The sequence below is a fragment of the Triticum aestivum genome, chromosome 1A (assembly GCF_018294505.1).
Source record: "Triticum aestivum cultivar Chinese Spring chromosome 1A, IWGSC CS RefSeq v2.1, whole genome shotgun sequence".
Taxonomy (NCBI): Eukaryota; Viridiplantae; Streptophyta; class Magnoliopsida; order Poales; family Poaceae; genus Triticum; species Triticum aestivum.
Genome location: NC_057794.1, coordinates 593217604 through 593237085, shown reverse-complemented (window position 1 = coordinate 593237085; position 19482 = coordinate 593217604). Strand labels below are relative to the sequence as shown.

The window sequence follows — 19482 nt, the reverse complement described above, 5'->3', positions numbered from 1 at the left end:
TGCTGAAAAACTCTAGTCAGCGGGGCATGTTCAAATTCGTGTTTATAGAAGTTGGTACTGGATAGCAGTATATGGCATTACTGGAAGAGAGAAGTGCATATTTCAACCCTCAACTTTTGCCCTAGTCTAATTTACAACCCCGAACTCCAATACCATCTAAATTACAACCCCCAACTCTCAAAACCGGTCAGGATTCAACCCTCCCCTCTCTGTTGACCGGTTTTGACCTGGTTGACCGGTTTTGACCAGTCAACAGGTCCAGTCAGCATTCCACATCAGCAAAAAATGCAAAATTTCCAAGGAAACAACCTCTAAAATCGAAGAAAATCCAGGAAAAGAAATAAGAAATCCAATTTCCGAAAAACACGGAAAATAAAAAAACGAATTTCCAAAAAAACTCAAATTCCAAAAAAAATCATTTTTTATTTTCCCTAGCTTTTTTCACGAACAACTTTTTCGGAATTTTGCCTTTTTATATTTTTTCCCTGATCTTATAGATTTTTATTTACTTTTTCTTGAAATTTTGAAAAAAATTCTGACGTGGCATGCTGATTGGACCCGTTGACTAGTCAAAACTGGTCACCCCAGGTCAAAACCAGTCAACAGGGAGGGGAGGGTTGAATCCTGACCGGTTTTGAGACTTGGGGGTTGTAATTTAGACGGTATTAAAGTTCAGGGTTGTAAATTAGACTAGGACAAGAGTTCAGGGTTGAAATATGCACTTCTCTCTTACTGGAACTATCCAAATCCTGAGATTGAACGACTTCTAAGTACCGTGTACTTGGCATGTCCATAGATTCTTTACCCTGTTGTTTTGGTGAGGCCTGGCTTTCAGTTGTAGGGTTATGCTTATGAATTTTGACAGTGGTGAACCTTGGGGACAATTTCCAGTTTGTTGAGGTGCAGACTTGATAGAGCTCAGCTAATCTTATTTGTGTGTTCCAGGCGACTACCAGGCCAACAGTTCAGAATACACTGAATGTTATCGTCTTACAACAGATATATGTCAAAGCATGTATGCGAGAAACGAGGTACCCGATCAGCAACTCTAACTACGTGATGTTGCTATCGTCAAGGTTTATCAAACATCTTAGTAGGTGCTCAATGATGCATTGCGACAGTGCATGTGTGAGCAAAAAGAAATAAAGACCTGCTTGAAAGCCTTGACATCTTCAGTATCCCTTCAAAAAGTATACTCCTGTATCAGGGGTCTGTGCATCAATTGAAACGGCTGGAAACTAGCGTCCACAAACAATCTTCTTGACCTGAATTACGGCAGAGTCCACATAAGCACCAAATCATAAGCAGAATTATCCAGGTGACCAAGAAGCAACCAATGGAACAATTAACCAGGTGACCAAGCAAATGATATGATGCATTTGGGGGAATGAGGGCCTGAACTTAACTGAAGAAATGCACAGCTCCCCTGTTCCCGCGTGTCGGATGAAGCTGTCGGGGCGTGCGGTGCGGGCACCACCTCCAGCCATGTCTTGGGGCGTGCGTGCGGGCGCGAGAGGTCTGATGTTGGGTGCGAGCCCAGGTCATGTCGCGAGCTTCCATGCTTCGTCCGCACGAGTGCCCACCAAAACACAAGAGTGAAAACAAGCAAGTGGATTGAGTGGCTGCACGTGGCCCCTAGGGCCGTGTTTGGTAGCCTTTCCCAGCGAGCCTGGTTGCACTTAGTTTGGCTGTTTGCATACCATCTACTCTTTTTCTTTTTTGAGCTAGCATACCATCTACTCCATCCCTACCGAAATACTCCCTCCGTCCCAAAAAACATGTCGCAGACTCAGTTCATTTGTAATTTTGCTAAAAAGCCCTCACAGATTTAAAACCATCTCAAATAAGTGCCTCCATCCCCGTCTTCTTCCTCCGCCTTCCTCCGCCGTCGACGGGGGCCGGCGCCGCCCAGCTGCGCGATTCGCCGCCCACCAGGAAGTCCTCCACCGCCGTCGCCACGTACCCGCGCCCGCCTCAAGCTCCAGCGCGTCCTCCTTGAGCTCCTGCGAATCCTCCTCGAGCTCCCGCGCGTGCGCCGCCGCAGTTCCTCCCGGCCGTGATCCCCTTCGGGCGTCGCCGGAAACTGGACCAGGAGCTCGCGTGCTTCCTCCTCGATCTCCCGCGCGAGCCCCTGCTGCTCCTTCTCCCCTGCCCGCGCGCCCGTGCGGCTGCTTCTCCCCTGCCGCCGGTGGAGCTCGTCTGCCCCTGCTGCTGCTCATCTTCCCCTGCTGCTGCTGCTCGTCTGCCCCGCCGCTGCCCGTGCGGCAGGGCCGTCGCCGCCGCTGCTTCCCTGACGCTGCTCTATCCCCGCCCGATCGAGGTGATTCCTCCTTCCACAAGAAACAAATTGATTCCAGTGTCAAGCAAAGTGATTCCTGTACATGATTCCAGTTTTTTTGGAAACAAATTGGTTCCGGTGAGAAAATCAAGCAAAGTGATTCCAGAATTTTGGGAAACAAATTGATTCTAGTGTTATTAGTGAGAAATTCAAGAAAATTGATTCTAGTGAGGCGCAGGACCTGCTACTCTGCTCCCATGAGCCTGCCCGTCGTGCTGCTACTCTGCTCCTGCTAACTGCTTGCGGTGCTGCTGCTGCTGATGCTCCATCGCCCGTGCTACTGCTGCTGACCATCTGTTGTTGATCCAAGTGGCCGTGGTGCTACTGTCTGATCTCTGAAGAAGGTACTGCTACCTGAAAATTGTGTGCCTGATAGATCAAATGACTGTGTTTCTTTGCAGTCAAATTTAAAAATCTATGTTACTGTAATTACAGTAGATCAAATGATTCAAATCCAGTCAATGTTACAAGATCCTGAAAATTCAAATTCAGTCACTATTACAACCACAAAAAGAATTTATGGGTGCCTGATAGATTAAAATTTTAAATTGTGTGATTGATAGTGTTGGAAGCAATTGTGTGTGACTGTTGACTGCAAATTTTCTAAATGCAAATTTGTAATGCATGAAACATAAGGCACATATTCACACTAAATCAGTTTCGACAGTGTCAAAGCATACAGTAGTAGTGACAGTAATTTTGATAATTCAAGCAAATTAATTGAACCTATCTATGCTTGACATGGCACAGAAAAAATCAGTAGATGCAGAGCAATTATGATCTGAACAAACACTGTCTCTAGAACTGTTACTAGAGGAACTACTGTAAGTAGAGTAAAGTTGGTGGTGAATTAAGGGAAAAAACATGGGCCAATTGTTAAGCCAGGAAGAACAAGATGATTTAGTGGCATTAGCACTTTAGCAGAGCACATCACAGTTTAGAGACAGAGAAGGAAAAACCTGCTCCAAAGTAGCAGAAATAAGACAAATTCATTCATGGCAGTAAAAAAGAGGTTAGGAGCAGAATCATGAGATGATAAGTAAGTAGAGTAGTTATATATGGCACTTGCTAGAGGAACTACTACTAGCTCTGGGACCTCTATCAGTACTAGAGGAACAAATAAGAGAATGGTTGTAGGAACTACTGTAAGTAGAGTAAAATTCAGTTAAAACTACTGTAAATAGAGTAACTTCAGTTAAAACTATTGTAAGTAGAGTAACTTCAGTTAAAACTACTGTAAGTAGAGTAAAGTTCAGCAAAACTACTCTAACTAGAGTAAAATTCAGTAAACTGGATTAGTTTGACATGAAGGTACACTAAATGCATTTCTCTGACAAAATCCTGTTACAGAAATTAACAATATATACACATACAGAAAGTAACTTCCCATTGGAAGTCAAGAGAAGCAAGCAAGCAAGAAAGGAACAAGACATGGTCAAAATTCAGTTAAGATACATACAGTAAAATCCAATTGTATGACAGGAGTTGAAATCCAATTCTTTCTGAAATGACAGGAGTTGGAAGTTTCATAAGAAATGAAATGGTGCTACAAAGGCTCCTGTCATAACATTTCTTAGTTAGTAGTTCACATTTTTGTAATGGTTGCAAGGCTCCTGTCATTCTACTCATTTTTGTGTGTATATCCTTGTTATGGTACCATGATGTACTCATCTTTTGTCATTGCTAACAGGAGTATGGATTTGAACATGATGCCTCAAGAGGAAGACGATGAAGTTATTAATTTGAATTTGATGCCTCAAGAGGAGGAACCTCAAGTGGCAGAGAATGTAGTTATGGATTTGAACTTGATGCCTCAAGAGGAAGACGATGAAGATATGAATTGGATGCCTCAAGAAGATGAAGGGAAAGAGGATGAAGCTCAAGAGGAAGAGGATGAAGTTATGAATTGGATACTTCAAGAGAAGAGAAGAGAATTGTTAGATAAGGAGAGGCATGGTGTTTACTTTGCCTTGCTGGTAATCGAGCTCAGAGATGGGTCTGTTCAACCAGACGACAAGCTGCTAGTCTCAAACCTGTTGGACATAAGTGTACGATCTGTTGAAAGAATCTGGGAACAGGCTAAAAAGCAAATTGCCGATGGCAAAGAAGTAGATGTCTCAAGCAAGAAGCCAGGAAGATCCGGCCGAAAGAGAAAGGAGCTAGATCTAGAGAGGACCTCAACAATCCCACTGAATAAAAGAAGAACAATTCGATCTCTGGCACGGTCTCTAGGTGTGGCCCGATCGACCCTACATAAGAGGTTCCAGTTGAATGAGCTCAACCGCATCACAAGCACCGTGAAGCCTCACCTCAAGCTTGCGAGATTGAAATTTTGTATGTCCATGGTCAATGACAATTCGATCTCAACTTCTCGGGCTATGTTAAAACCAATGACGAATATGGTTCACATAGATGAGGAGTGGTTTGACATGACGAGAGTGAAGAATAGTTACTATGTACTTCCAGGAGAATCTGAACCGAAGCGCACCGTGTCAAACACTCACAGCATTGGGAAGGTGATGTTCCTAACAGCTGTTGCCAAGCCTCGATATAACAACGAGGGGGAGATAACATTCGATGGGAATATCGGCATTTGGGCATTCGTCGAAGAGACTGAGGCGAAGCAGACAAGTCAAAACAGAACAAAGGGAACAAAAGTGTTGACATCAGTGAAAGTAACCAGGCCTGTGTGCAGAGATTATCCAATCAATAAGGTTATCCCGGCAATTCAGGATAAGTGGCCTGACGATGATGAGGGAGCAACAATATTCATCCAACAGGATAACGCAAAGCCTCATGTCCTTCCCAATGATGTAGCTTTTTGAGAAGCTGTGGAACAAACTGATCTTGACATCCGATTGCTACAATAGCCCCCAAATAGCCCTGAGTTAAATTGTTTGGACCTCTGCTTCCATAACTCTCTCCAGTCTCTAACCGACTGCAGGTCACCTACAAACATCCAGGAACTGGTACAGGGTGTGGAAGAGGAATTCGAGAGCTACGATCCCGACAAGTTGCACAGAAGCTTTATCGCATTAGAAGCAGTTATGTTTGAAGTTATGAAAGACAAAGGAGGAAAACAATATAAGTTGCCCCACTTGCACAAGGATCGCGTTCAAAATGCTGGAATGGAAATAGCCGGTGTATATTGCGACAATCGGGTAATTGTTGATACTAGGGCCATTATAGAAGAAATGGAAATTGCAATAGGAAAAGAAAATGAAAGGAAAGAATTAGCTAGAGAAGGGAAACGAAAGAAAAGTAAAGGGAAGGGAAGAAGTGGCCAGAGAAAGGAAAAGAATGTAGTCAAGAGGGGACAAAGAGGCCCTTATGTCATGTAGTTAGGTGCTCCTTGTGTATGTCTTGTGTAATCTTGTGTCAAGAGGGGACAAAGATGTCCTTATGGCATGCCCTTGTGTATGCCTTGTCTAATCCTTGTATATCAACTCCTTGTTGGAATTTATTGGAATCATCTGGGTTATTTGGATTAATTGAATTATCTAGGTTATTTGAATTAATTTGGGTTATTTGGATTTATTTGAATTATTTGAATTGATTTGGATTAATTTTAGTTATTTGAATTAATTTAAAATATTTGGATTTATTTCAATGAGGCATGCTAATGTCACAATCAGTATACTTTTAAGGTTAGTGGCAAGCAAGGCCTTTGCTAATCTGTATGCTTGGCAAGCAAGGCCTTTGCTAATCCCATATCATCAGTTAGATGATACTCCAAATTGCAATCTACTGATGATATGAGATTATCTTCTACTGCAATTGCAATCTAGCTTTAGTAAAAAAGCAAGTGTCCCTTGTATGGAGTTAACTGAAAACTGAACATGTTCTAAAGTTTTGAGTAAGCTGGAGCAGTACAAAAGCAAGTCTAAAGTTTTGAGTACATGCTGTAAAAATGTCTACTGAATTTACTCCATGTTCAAAATAGAGTACTCCTATATTAATACAGCAATCTGCCATAACTACTCCATGCCAGAACTACTCCATGATCTTGAAATCTGAAGTCCAAGAAATCTACCAGAACTACTCCATGATGAGTACTCCAGGCCATTGTGTGAGACACAATTTGAAATTTGCCAACACAATTTGTTCTACTGGATCTATAGTAAATAAATTTGAGAAGACATTTTCTTCAGTCCCTCACTCACAACACAAATATTTTGGATGCATTCAACTTGAACATGGAGTATTTTCAGCAAAAAAACTTGAGTATGGCAGCATTTTCTGCAAAAATTAAATGGAAAAAGCTCAAGATGATTAATCATGACTAGTGTCACATGACAGATTACTCCTGTACACTATTGTGCCATTTTATAAGTGCAGACTAGTTCTATAAGTGCACACTAATTCTAGAAGTGCAGATGTTTAGTTGTGACATTATACAGGAGGAATATTCAGTCTAATTCAGCAGTTGAGAATGCAGTTGTTTAGTGCAGTTGAAAATGCAGCAATTCAGGAATCACCTGAATCAATTCAGACCACTGCTGAAGATGTCCTTGAACTGCCACTCCTTCCACCTGAAGATGTTGCCACTCCTTCCAATCACAAACTTTCAGACCAAAGCACACACAGCAATCCACCAGAAGATGTCGCCACTCCTCGAACTGCCACCACACGCGCCCAATCGTCGGCCTTGAGTGAAGCCACCGAAAATTGACCTACTCAGTCACCATTAACCATTGCTAAGTTCCAGAGTTCATTTCAGAAAAGAAAAAACGAAGTTTCAGAGTTTGGAGTTGGGATGGACGGGGTGAGGGGCGAGCTCCATGGCTTTGCTGTGGCGGCCATGGATGCGGTTCCTCTCACCCGGGAGGGCCGTGGCTTGGGGGTTGGTCGTCTTCCCTTGTCTTCGTCACTTCGTCTTGTGGCGATGCCTATGTGACTACACCGGTGGCACACAGGTGTTGTGGCGTCGTCTCGGCTCATGTAACCTTTCGATTGCGCCCCACGACACAGGTGGTGTCGCGGCGTTGGGCAGTCTCGGTTGCGCGGCGCTTTTCGATTACGTCGACGGTGCAGTGTCTTGGTTTGGTCTACTAGATGATGCCCTTCGGCCTTGTCGGTGGCACACAGGTGTCGTGGTGTCGTCTTGGCTGGTGTGTCCTTTCGATTGCACCCCACGGCACAGGTGGTGTCGCGGCGTTGTGTACTCTCGGATGCGCGGCGCCTTTTGATTGCATCGACGGTACAGTGCCCTGGCTTGGTCTAGGCTGGCCAATGGCGTTCGACTACTTTGGCGGTGCTCTTGTTGTGTTGTCTGTTCTTTCCCTCTTTGTTTCTCCCCCGTTTTGTGTGTTGTATGTGTGTGTCTTTTTTTCTTTATCTCTTCTCCTCTTGTGCCCTCCTGTATTTCCGGTTCACTTGAACCTATCTTGCAATAGGCTGCAAAGCCTTATAGGCAATATGAATACAATTCAGGTGGAGAAATCTCCCCCCCGGTGAAAATTCAAAAAAAAAAAGTGATGCAAAATGGTTATTTATTTAGTTTGTGCAAGAAACCTTCTCAATGGGGCATGATGGAGATAGATTGTCCATCTTGGACTCCAGTGCTTCTTTGGTCAGTAGAGCTTCATATGATGCAACCAAGATTGCAGCTGCAGCCGCAGTAGATGGCATGTAATCCAGCACACTGCCGGCTGCATGAACACAGCACAAATCAATCAGACAAAATGCAAGAAAGATCACAAGATTTCTTTTCAGAAGGTGTGCAGGACGAAGATGAACCTTCGGCTGTGGCACAGATGGAGCCGATGGACTTGAGGGCGACGCCGGCGGGGTCAAGGCCGCCGCCGCCGCGACCGTCGTGCCGGTCGAGCCGGGAGGAGAAGCAAGGGAGGTAGTCGAACGGCGTAACGGCGGCCATGCGCCAGCCGAGCGTGGACAGCACGAGCAGCTCCATCCGGCGGACGGAGGCGAAGCAGAACTCGTAGCCGCCGCCGGCGTCGAGCTCCGACAGCGCCGGCGCGCAGTACTCCTCCATCTTGGCCGCCACGGAGACGCAGGCCACGGACAGGAGGCGCGCCGCCCACGGCATGGCCGCCCTCTGCACGCACACAACCACATCATCCTCCACTTCTTCTTCGGTACAACCCCTCCTGGACACATTAACGGTCCAGATTAAAAGATACCCTTTCGTGAGAATAAGTGAGTAGGGGTAGGATGGGAAATCAAGGTGGGGGAGGCGTACCGCGGCGTAGCGAGGCGCGTGTCTGTACGGCCCGCTCTACGCCCGTACGTGGGCGGTGTACGCCGCATGAGGAGGAGGGCGGGCCCACGCGTACTAAAACCTAATCCATTAATTCGCCGCGGATTAGGCGAACCATTAACGTCGGCGCAGTGAGCCGTCCCGTCGCCGGCGTCGGTCCGCGGGCGGCGCGGATTCACATGCCACCGCCTGCCGCGCGCCTGCGCACGCCCGTCGCCGGCGTCGGTCCGCGGGCGGCGCGGATTCACACGCCACTGCCTACCGCGCGCCTGCGCACGCCACCGCTTGACCGCCCGCGCACGCCGCCCGCTTGTACTCAGGCATTAATCGCCGGCGCCGATTCGCACGCCGCCGCCTGCCCTTCTGCGCCCTTTGACCGCTCGGCTGCCCACCGGCATTGATCGCCGGCACCCCCCGCCCCAACCACCACTACGCCCTATAAAAAGCGCCTCGCGCCCTCCGTCGGCTCGCACACCGCCCTCGCCTCGCCTCTCCTTCTCCCCCCATGTCGCCGGCATCCTCCTCTTGCGCCCTTCACCACCTCGCGCGCCCTGCCACTCCCTCTCACCGACGATGACCCGCCCCAACTTGACGATGGAGGAGGCGGAGGAGCTCGCCCACTTCGGCATCCCCGCAGCGCCCGACGTGCGCCTGCCGGCGAGGTGGCGCCTGAGCATCGACGGCGTCCCCGTTGCGCCGGTGCCCGAGGTCGGCACCCACCTCTTCGCCCGCGCCGTCGGCCTGTACAGGGCGCGCCTGTCGCCGGAGGAGCTCGCCGACCCCCAGTACGCCCCCAACAACCCCGGCTAGGAGGACCGCCTCGCCGACGATCAGCTACGGTGTCTCCACGCCTATGCCGGCCCGCGCCCCCCCCCCCACGAAGCACAACCGCGCGCGGCGGCATCAGCTCTGGGACGGCCGCACCTTCGAGGAGGTGGTCGCGCTGTACCGCGTGTAGGCGGTCGCCGGCGTCGTGCCTGCTCCGCCGGGGGACAGCTCTCAGCTGTACCGCCGCGGCGAGGCGCGCTCGACCCGCGCCCGCCTCGACTTCGGCGCCATGCACCCGCCCCTGCCCCGCGGAGGCCGAGGCGGTGACCGCGGCGCTGTCCGCCTCGGCCCCGGCGATCGCCGTATGGCGGGCAGGAACGGCGCAGGGTCCAGCCGCGCCCCTCCGCCCGAGCCGCAGCAGCCGCCAGAGCCGGCATTGGTGGCGGAGTACAGGCAGCTGGCGGCGGAGGCCGGCGACCCGGACGACATGCCGGGCTACCTGACAGCGCTCCGTGAGTCGGAGAACATGCCGCAGCCGCCGCCGCTCGTTCAGGAGTACCTTCAGGTCGCCCCGGGCGCCGTTCACCCGGAGGACCCGGAGGACTTTCCCGGGTACCACGCCGCGCTCGAGGACTCGATGGCTGCGCCGGCCGTGCCCGTGGTGCCCCTCGACGACAGCAGCAGCAGCAGCGACGACAGCGATAACGGCGACGGCCTGTATGACGAGGCTCGACTGGACTTTGAGCGGCTTGTGCAGAAAGATGCTGCCCGTTAGCCTTAGACAGCACACCAGACAGCTCCTCCTCCTTGTGCTGGATCTGGCGTGTAGAGTCTGCAGCATGCTGGATTGATAAACATAGATAATGATCAATGTACTTAATTGGCATCGTCGATCATCAAGTAAAGCACTGATTGTGATTGGTAAATACTGTAATTAAGAAGAATCATGTCGTGTCCATCAATACAATAAGTGAGGTTCAAAATGTAGAGAATGCATCCTTCATGTGTACTCCCTCCATAAAGAAATATAAGAGCGCTTAGATCACTAAAGTAGTGATCTAAACGCTCTTATATTTGTTTACAGAGGGAGTAACAACTAGTGATAGAATCATATTTACAGATGCTGCAGTTTCAATTGCACAGAATTCGATTATGGGTGGCTACATCGATACTTGATGCCGTGAGAAACATAGATCATGAAGAAAAGAAAAAGATGCCAATTTTGGTTCAGATACCTTGGTGGAGAGCTGGCGGGAGCGCATGAACCTGCTTGGCACGAGCCTGCGTCCCTCATCAGCGACCGCCGCCTGCGTTGTTGGCTGGGGCAGGGTAGCAGGGATCAGTACAAAGTAAAGTCATTCTCAGATCAAGCAGGAAAATAAGTTTCTTAAGCCAGTAGGTCAGGATGTCCAGGTTCAGGTCAGATTAGACAAGTATTATGACCATGATAAGCAAGTAATTTTGCTCTTGTTTCTAGTCTAGTCTACTGTAGTAGCCAACAGAAGAGATAGACACATGCATGCTGCTGGTTCGATTGCGCAGAATTCAATTATCCCTGTCTAGATCGATACTTGATGCCGTGAGAAACATAGATCATGGGGAAAAAAGATGTCAATTTTGGTAAAGATACCTTGGTGGAGAGCTGGCGGGAGCGCATGAGCCTGCTTGGCGCGAGCCCGCGTCCCTCATCCGCGACCGCCGCCTGCGTTCGCTGGAGCAGGGAGCCACCGAGCCTCCTCGCCGCGCACCGAACCGCCGCCACCATCGTCGCCGGCCTGCGAACAGTACACCGGCTAGGGATTAGGATGACAAGTCCGTCACGAATCACCGCCGCCGGCGGCCGCGGCCTCCCCCAGCCGCCCACCCCGACACACACACACACACACACACACACACACACACACACACACACACACACACACACACAGAAAACATCGATCGAGTTGCAGCCGTGGAGATTTGGGTTAGGGTTCATCCGGCGGATGTGGGCGGAGCGTACCTTGCGGATGTGGGCGGTCCTTCCGGCGGATGTTCCGGCGGCTAGGGTTCCTCGTTCGCCTCCGCCGACAACCAAGAAATGGGGGAGGATGGTGAGTGGGGTGCTCTCTTGCGCCCTCCGGAAGCTGCGGGGCGCCACCTTATACTCTCGCCAGCAGGCCCGGCCCAACTCCCTCTTTTTTTCTTCTTCTTCTCTCGTCTCCAAAGGAAAAAAGAAAACAGGCCCGCCTCTTTCATCTTTTTACTCTTTTTTTTTTCTTTTGTTTCCCCTCTTGCCGAAGCTACCAAATCACTTAACTTAGAGGCAAAGCTTAGCCCCTTGCAAAGATCATGCCCCATCTTATTTTCTCAGGCGCCGACAAATGGTGCACTGCATGTGCGTCACCTGTGAGTTTTTTCCCGTATATTCTTTATTCAAAAAGCGTTTTATCTTTTGAACCATGCATTGAAATCCTAAACCGTTTCACCGTTGGATGTCTTGCGTCGAGGTCTTCGAAAATAGATCTCATGTATACGCTTATGTTTGGACGGATCTTTTTTTCATGAAAAGCCCGAAAACAAATACATAAAACACAAAATCACCCCCCCCCCCCCCCCCCAAAAAAAAACATGAAAACCGAAAAAACAAAAATCTGTTCTCTCGCGAAACTAAAAATTTCCCTTTTTCAGAAGCACAATCGCTTCCACGAGAAGGTAATTTGTGTTTCTCATGGAATCACATGCATTTTTTCTGAGAAGCGCAGCTGTGCTTTGCAGAAAAATCATTATCTTTCTTCCTCTTCAAAACCTAGGAAAAACTAGGCGAAAACCAAAATGTCAAAAGACACCCAAAAAATTCATATAAATCCCAAAAAAGCATAAACAAAAATAAAAGATCAAAATCCAGAGGTAGGGGCAACACGCGACACGTGGCGGCGGGTGGACACGTTGCAAAGGTCACTCCCCATCTTCTCTTCTCGGGTGCCGACAAGTGGCGGTGAGTTTTCCCCGTATACTCTTTTATTCAAAAAATGTTTTATCTTTTGAACCATGCATTCAAATCCTAAACCATTTCCACCGTTGGATCTCTTGCGTCGAGATCTTTGAAACTAGATCCCATGTATGCGTTTAGGTTTGGACATATCTTTTTTTTTTCATGAAAAGCCCGAAAACAAATGCATAAAACACAAAAACGTTTTTCCCGTATATTTTTTTATTCAAAAACATTTTATCTTTTGAACCATGCATTCAAATCCTAAACCGTTTCACTGTTGGATGTCTTGCATCAAGGTCTTTCAAAACTAGATCTCATGTATGCGTTTAGGTTTGGACAGATCTTTTTGACAAGCACAATCGCTTCCACGAGAAGGAAATCTGTGTTTCTCGTGGAATCACATGCTTTTTCTTTTCTAAGAAGCGCAGCTGTGCTTTGCAAAAAAATTATTATCTTTCTTCTTCAAAACCTAGGAAAAACTAGGCGAAAACCAAAATGTCAAAATACACCCAAAAAATTCATATAAATCCCAAAAAATGCATAAACAAAAAATAAAAGATCGAAATCCAGAGGTAGGGGCAACACGCGACACGTGACGGCGGGTGGACACGTTGCTCCCCCGAAACTATTGCCCATGGCTATGTCTAGCCCGCCTACGGGCGAACTACTATCGGGCCTGCCCATTTAGCTCCTGGTGTTCGTTGCACTTGCTCGTCCTCGTTCGGTCTGGTTTTCTTGTTTTCTTGTTTATTTTGTTTTTGTCAAATTAGCTCTTGTTTTTTCAATTGTAACTTACATTTTTTGAATGTCCGTTACATTCTTTATTGAATTACACAAACATCTTTTTACACTGTACAAACATTTTCTAAATGTTACGTATATTCCTTTTGAAATGTGTGACATTGTCACAAGCGTTTTTCGTATATATGATTAATTTTTTTGTATGAATGATTAACATTTTCTACATTTACGTTCATATTTATACATTTTTCGTATACATCAAAAACATTTCTTCTACGTATGTTTAACATTTGTCAAAATTTTATGTGAAGTAATTTTGTAAAGCGTGTGTGTGTATGTATATTTATTTATAATATTTCAAATATAAACAAAAGTAAAAAATAAAATAATAAAAAACGAAAAAACACACATGACATCAGCACAGCCCGACACTTGGTTGCTGAGCTGGCCCAGCTCAGGATCCATGAAGGCGAGCCGTGCCAAGGCGGCGCAGCAGGCGCCACATAGCATCCCACTAATGCCTTCCCGTACCTAGTCAACGTGGCGATTCCCCTCTAGCTAGGGTTTCCTCCTCTCGGGCGACGGCGACGCCTTCACCGTAGAGCTTGTCGTCCCCTGCCGTTCTTCCCAGGAGGTGGTCTGCTGCGTCTAGGACGTGGTGGCCACGCAGAGGGGGCGGAGATAGGATCAATACCGCTCGCGGAACCACACCCCGAGCGAGAGAATCATGGCTGCTAACTCATCGGCGTCAGGTTCGGCCTCCGAACATGAATTGATGATGGAGGAACTTGGTCTAAGAGAAGATGATCTGCAAGACGTAGTGGTTGAGGACGGAGAATTGCCGCAGGAGGCGACCCGTTGGATGGCGATCGCTAGGGTTCACACCGAAAAACCTTACAGCCAATATTGGTTCTACAGGGGCATGCGGGTGGCGTGGGATCTGGCGCAGGAAGTTAAGATCAGGCCTTTGGAAGACAACCTCTATACACTCCAATTCTCGTGCCTTGGCGACTGGGAGAGGGTAATGGAGGAAGGACCGTGGAACTTCAAGGGTAAGGCGGTGGTCCTAGCGCCATACGACGGATTCACCAAGCCATCAACCATCAAACTCAAAAAGATCGATATCTGGCTGCAAATTCATGATCTGCCTGATGGTTATTTTTCCAAGATCAAGGCTCTGTCGTCCACTATGGGGGAGTTCATATTTGCCGAGCCAAGGTCACAGGACTTTGAGGGCAATTTTGCCAGGGTTCGGGTGAGGATAGATGTGACGAAGCCTCTTAAAAACGCAGTCTCATTGGTTGTCAAGAAGAAGGACAGGATGGAACGTGTCATCTTCAGAATTAAGTATGAGAGGCTGCCGGATTGGTGCACTGTATGTGGTTACCTGGGGCACCTGTATAAGGAGTGCGGCGACGGAGTTCACCCGCCAAAAGCACTAGTCTTCAAGGACATCAAAGCAGGTTGGTTCTGTGGCCCTGGCAGAGGCCCGGGAGGGGAGGAGAGTCCTGGAGGTGGCCGCGGTCGCGGTCGGACTGGGCGAGGTGGCGGCAGAGCTGCAGCTGGCAGCCAGCAGTATGTGGATCCCGACCTGTCAAGCAGCGATGTCACCATGGAAGACCTGGACAGAAACAGGAAAAGGGCTGCTCTAATGGATCCAAAAACCGTACAGCCACATCACCCTATCCAGGCTAACAAAAACTTAATAATGCCGCCTCCGGCAATCCCTCCTAGCCCCACATCCAAGCAGGAGACAAAGAGAAACAAGCCGAGTCCTTCCACAGCTGAAACAAACATTGCGAAGAGTGCAACAACTAGCAAGACCCCTGATGCGCGTTTGGCAAACTCCCAAGGAGGGGTTCGCCCGGCGCAATGAGTCTCCTGTGCTGGAACTGCCGCGGAATTGGCAAAGCCGCGACAGTTCGTGAGCTTCGCACTCTTGCGAGGCAATTTGCCCCCTCAATCCTCTGTATTCTTGAAACACAATTAGAAGGGTCGAGGGTTGAACGGTTAGCGGAAGGATTAGGATTTAATAAAAGTTTTGCAGTGAGTAGTTTTGGACGAAGCGGTGGTCTTTGTATTTTTTGGAATGATGAAATAAAAGTGGAAATAATTGGTTACTCAAGGTACCATATTGATGCTCTAGTTGACAACTTGGTGGACATGCAGGTCCGAGTCACTTTTGTCTATGGCGATGCACAGGTACCCAACAGGCAAAACACTTGGAACACCCTGAAAAACATAGCGGAGACACAAAACAGGCCATGGGCGGTTATTGGTGACTTCAACGAGGTTCTGAACCTGAGCGAACATGATGGCGTTGGCAGCCGGAGCCAAGCCCAGATCGACGGGTTTCGTGAGGCGGTTGATACTTGTGGATTGTCTGACATAGGGTACACAGGCACAACCTGGACATTCGAAAAAAGGTTACTGGAGGCACATATACTCGTGTTCGGTTGGATAGATGTCTGGCCAATCCGGAGTGGCTGTTGGCATTGCCAGCTTCTACTTTGCATCATAAAACGGCAGCCGGCTCCGACCACATTCCGATCCTTCTCACACTACGTAACATGTATGCATGCAGGGCGGGTCCCAAATCATTTAAGTATGAGACCATGTGGGAGTGAGAGGAATCTCTCTTTACCACTGTAGCGGGCAGGTGGAGCATGCAGGATGGAGGGAGCGTGCAATCTTTGCATGAAAAGTTGGGAGACTTGGCAGGCGACCTCTCGGCTTGGGATCGGCAGAGTTTTGGCTTGGTTCGACAACAAATATCACAGCTTAAAGTATAGCTACAACTTCTGCGAGCTATCCCAGGTATATCCGGTCCCACCAGGGAAGAAACTAAAATTGTTGACAGACTGGTGGAGCTCTTTCATCGCGAGGAAATCCTCTGGCGCCAGAGAGCACGTGTGGAATGGCTAGTCCATGGAGACAAAAATACCTACTTCTTCCACCTACGCGCAAGTAGAAGGCGACACAAAAATCAAATCAAATCATTGCATGATGAGCAGGGCCAAGTGATTGAGGACCCAACCGGGTTGGAGGAGATGACAACGGCGTATTATAAAAACTTGTACACGTCAGAAGGGGTGCACAATATGGAGGAAGTTCTCCGACACGTCCCAACCAAGGTAACACCTGATATGAATGCTCTCCTAAATGCTCCATATACCAATGAGGAGGTCAAGTGCGCCTTGTTTCAAATGCTCCCAATTAAGGCCCCTGGTCCGAATGGATACCCAGCTCACTTCTTTCAGCGCCACTGGGAAGTATGTGGAGAAGAGGTCACGAAGGTGGTCCTCAAAATAGTAGAGGGAAATGAGTCGGTAGCTTGCATCAATGACATGATCTTGGTCCTCATTCCCAAGGTAAAAAAACCCTACTCTCCTCAAACAGTTCAGACCGATCAGTCTATGCAATGTCCTCTACAAGATCGCGTCCAAGGTAATATCCAACCGACTCAAGCAAATACTTCCTGATATTATCTCACCAGAGCAGTCAGCTCTTGTTCCAGGCAGATTGATCACAGATAACATCATAACAGCTTATGAGTGCTTGCATTTTATGAAAAGGAACAAAGCCAAAAAACACCGGTCTTGTGCCCTCAAGTTAGACATAATGAAGGCCTATGACAGAGTTGAATGGCCCTATCTCCAGGCAATAATGTTGAAGCTGGGATTCACTCCCAGGTGGGTGGACATTGTTATGAGCATGGTATCTTCAGTGAAATTTTCTGTCTTGTTCAATGGTAAAAGGCTCGAGGAGTTTAGTCCGTCACGTGGTATTCGACAAGGGGACCCGATATCTCCATACTTGTTCTTGTTAGCAGCAGAGGGCCTTTCGTGCCTGTTAAAATCACAAAGAGAGTCATCCAACCTAGGTGGGATCCGAGTGGCATCTACGGCGCCACTAGTTAACCACTTATTATTCGCTGATGACAGCCTGCTGTTCTTCAAGGCTAACGGTGTAGGGGCTACCGAGGTGAACCAAGTCCTGGATATTTACTGCACAGCCATAGGTCAGCGGATAAATTTTGACAAGTCGTCTATTTTCTTCAGTAAAGGTGTCCCCGAGGTGGTTCGCAATGACATTAAGAATATCTTGAACGTCCCTAACGAAACTTTGAATGAGAAATACTTAGGTATGCCCACAGATGTGGGAGCCTCAAAAAATGGCGCGTTCAAATATTTAAAGGACAGATTGTGGAATAAGATTCAAGGCTGGGTTGAGAGGACGATGTCCTCTACGGGCAAGGAGGTGTTGGTCAAAGCGGTGGCTCAAGCAATACCTGTCTTCTCCATGTCATGTTTCAAATTGCCAAGGGGCTTATGCGAGCATCTCAACACATTGATCAGGAAGTTTTGGTGGGGAAGCAAGAACGGCCAGCGCAAACCACACTTGGTCTCCTGGCAGGCTATGACTCAACCAAAAAGCATGGGAGGCCTTGGCTTCAAGGATTTCGAGCTGTTTAATCTTGCTATGTTGGCTCCTCAAGTTTGGCGTATGTTACAGGATCCCGATTCCCTCAGTGCGCGTATATTGAAGAGTGTTTATTTTCCAAATTCCAGCATCCTTGAAGCTTCACTTGGGAGTCACCCGAGTCAGGTCTGGAGAGCCCTGATGGAGGGGCGAGATATCTTAAAGTTGGGCTTAATCAAGCGCATTGGCAATGGAGAGAGCACGGACATTTGGACAGGAAACTGGCTCCCACGTCTAGAGATGATGAGACCTTATGGATCTCTAGCAGCGGCACCACCAGTCACGGTTTCGAAACTGATAGATCACACAAATGCATCATGGAACAGGACATTGATCAACTCCACATTCCTTGCTTTTGACGCTAAATTAATACTCAGTATAGCGTTGCCCACAACACCCATGCACGACTTCTGGGGCTGGGCTCACGAGCGCTCGGGCCAGTTTACGGTGCGGTCAGCATACAATATGCTCGTGGCGACGATGCAACGAAGAGAAGCTTGGTTATATGGTGCATCGGGATCCTCATCTTCGCATGCGGAGTCCAGCTCTTGGAAGTCTCTCTGGAAGACGGAGGTGCCATCGAAGGTTCGAATGTTTTTATGGCGACTTGCGAAACAATCACTGCCAACTGAAGATGTGAGGGCACACCGGAATATGTCGACGATGAGCACATGTGGATTTTGCGGCGCTCCGGACTCCTGCGACAATCTTTGCTCGAGTGTACTATCTCGAGATATACTTGGGCGCTTGTGGACGAGGAGTTAGGCTGCGACATTGTTGCCACAAGTGAGAACCGGGCCAAGAGCTGGCTCTTCAATCTGCTGGGGTCCCTCTCGCATGAGCAGTTCACCTTGGTGGCAGTGATGCTTTGGGCTGTCTGGACATCTAGGAGGAAAGCTATACATGAAGGAATTTTTCAGACTCCACATGCAATATCGGCCTTCGTATCTAGGTACATTAAAGATCTTGATGTGCTTAGAAAGCCCAAGAAACATAGTCGGACTACGACTGGGAACACAAGGGCAGTGAGACCGAGGGCACCCCCGGCAAACTATGCAAAGATCCATGTAGATGCGGGAACCCGGTCGGAGAGAGGAGGGTCAACAGTTGCTATATGCAGAGATAGCCAGGGTCTTTACTTGGGCAGCTCAGCGCTCGTCATTGCAGGTGTATGGGATGCACCAACGCTGGAAGCCATAGCATGTCGCGAAGCCGTGGCGTTGGCAGAAGACCTCAACCTACATAACTACATCGTGGCATCCGATTGCAAACAGGTTGTTGACGATCTAGCCAAGGGAAGCCAAGGAGCATATGGTGCTATAATCAGAGAGATTAGACATAGAGTTCCATCTACTAGCAAGTTTATTTTTGAAGGGCGTGCGGCGAATGTTGAAGCCCACAAGTTAGCCAAATATGCTTTGTCTTTACTCCCAGGGCGTCATGTGTGGTTTGGCCAGCCACATGACCAAACTTGTATCCCACTCTCTGTGGATTTTGAGTAATAAAAGGCTTTTACCCCTCAAAAAAAAGGCGCCACATAGCCGCGCCTCTGGAAAAGAAAAACATACATGCATGCAACCGAGAGAAAATAAATGAAGAAATGACCAACTTTTCTGAATTTTAACCAACTAAACCCATTCTTAATTTTTGAGCTATCTTGAGAGCACATGGTGCACGTGTCGCGTCGATCCTTGTTGTCCCGTGTTGTCATCGCTCCCCGGCTACAAATCACAGCTTGTCAATGCCTACCATGGTGCACACTATGGCATTGCAACATACCAATGATCCCTAATGACCCCCCCTCCCCCCGGCCAGTTCCGAAAGATATGAGCATATTCACAAATACACGCCCCCCAACTCATGTATGACCAACGACGAGAGCTCATACCATCTCAAGTATGTGAAGGAAATATGCCCTAGAGGCAATAATAAAGTTGTTATTTATATTTCCTTATATCATAA

The 19482-nt window shown here is 48.2% G+C and overlaps 1 protein-coding gene across 2 annotated transcripts; it reads right to left on the bottom strand.

Moving 5' to 3' along the window:
* Positions 1 to 779: 779 nt before the first annotated feature.
* On the bottom strand, positions 780 to 11427 carry LOC123070774 (cyclin-D5-2). Of its 2 annotated transcripts, XM_044494109.1 has the most exons (8): positions 11326 to 11427; positions 10957 to 11101; positions 10562 to 10645; positions 8541 to 10168; positions 8078 to 8448; positions 7853 to 7989; positions 6817 to 7011; positions 780 to 2692 (listed from the first exon to the last, which is right to left on the bottom strand). In XM_044494109.1, exons 4-8 carry the CDS (start codon positions 8606 to 8608, stop codon positions 2660 to 2662), a joined length of 804 nt encoding a protein of 267 aa, XP_044350044.1. In that variant the 5' UTR covers positions 8609 to 10168; positions 10562 to 10645; positions 10957 to 11101; positions 11326 to 11427; the 3' UTR covers positions 780 to 2659. The 2 variants fall into 2 exon arrangements, with proteins under 2 accessions (XP_044350044.1, XP_044350034.1); XM_044494099.1 differs by lacking the exons at positions 780 to 2692; positions 6817 to 7011; positions 7853 to 7989 and having other exon boundaries at positions 8406 to 10168; positions 11326 to 11421.
* Between the last annotated feature and the right edge of the window lie 8055 nt (positions 11428 to 19482).

Excerpts from the sequence above, each read along its gene's own strand:
- LOC123070774 (XM_044494099.1), bottom strand. The coding sequence starts at position 11,015 with ATGAGGGACGCGGGCTCGCGCCAAGCAGGCTCATGCGCTCCCGCCAGC. Across the intron at positions 10,646-10,956 it reads CCCGCCAGCTCTCCACCAAG|CCAACAACGCAGGCGGCGGT; the intron begins GTATCTTTACCA and ends ACCCTGCCCCAG. Across the intron at positions 10,169-10,561 it reads CCCGCCAGCTCTCCACCAAG|CATGCTGCAGACTCTACACG; the intron begins GTATCTGAACCA and ends TTATCAATCCAG.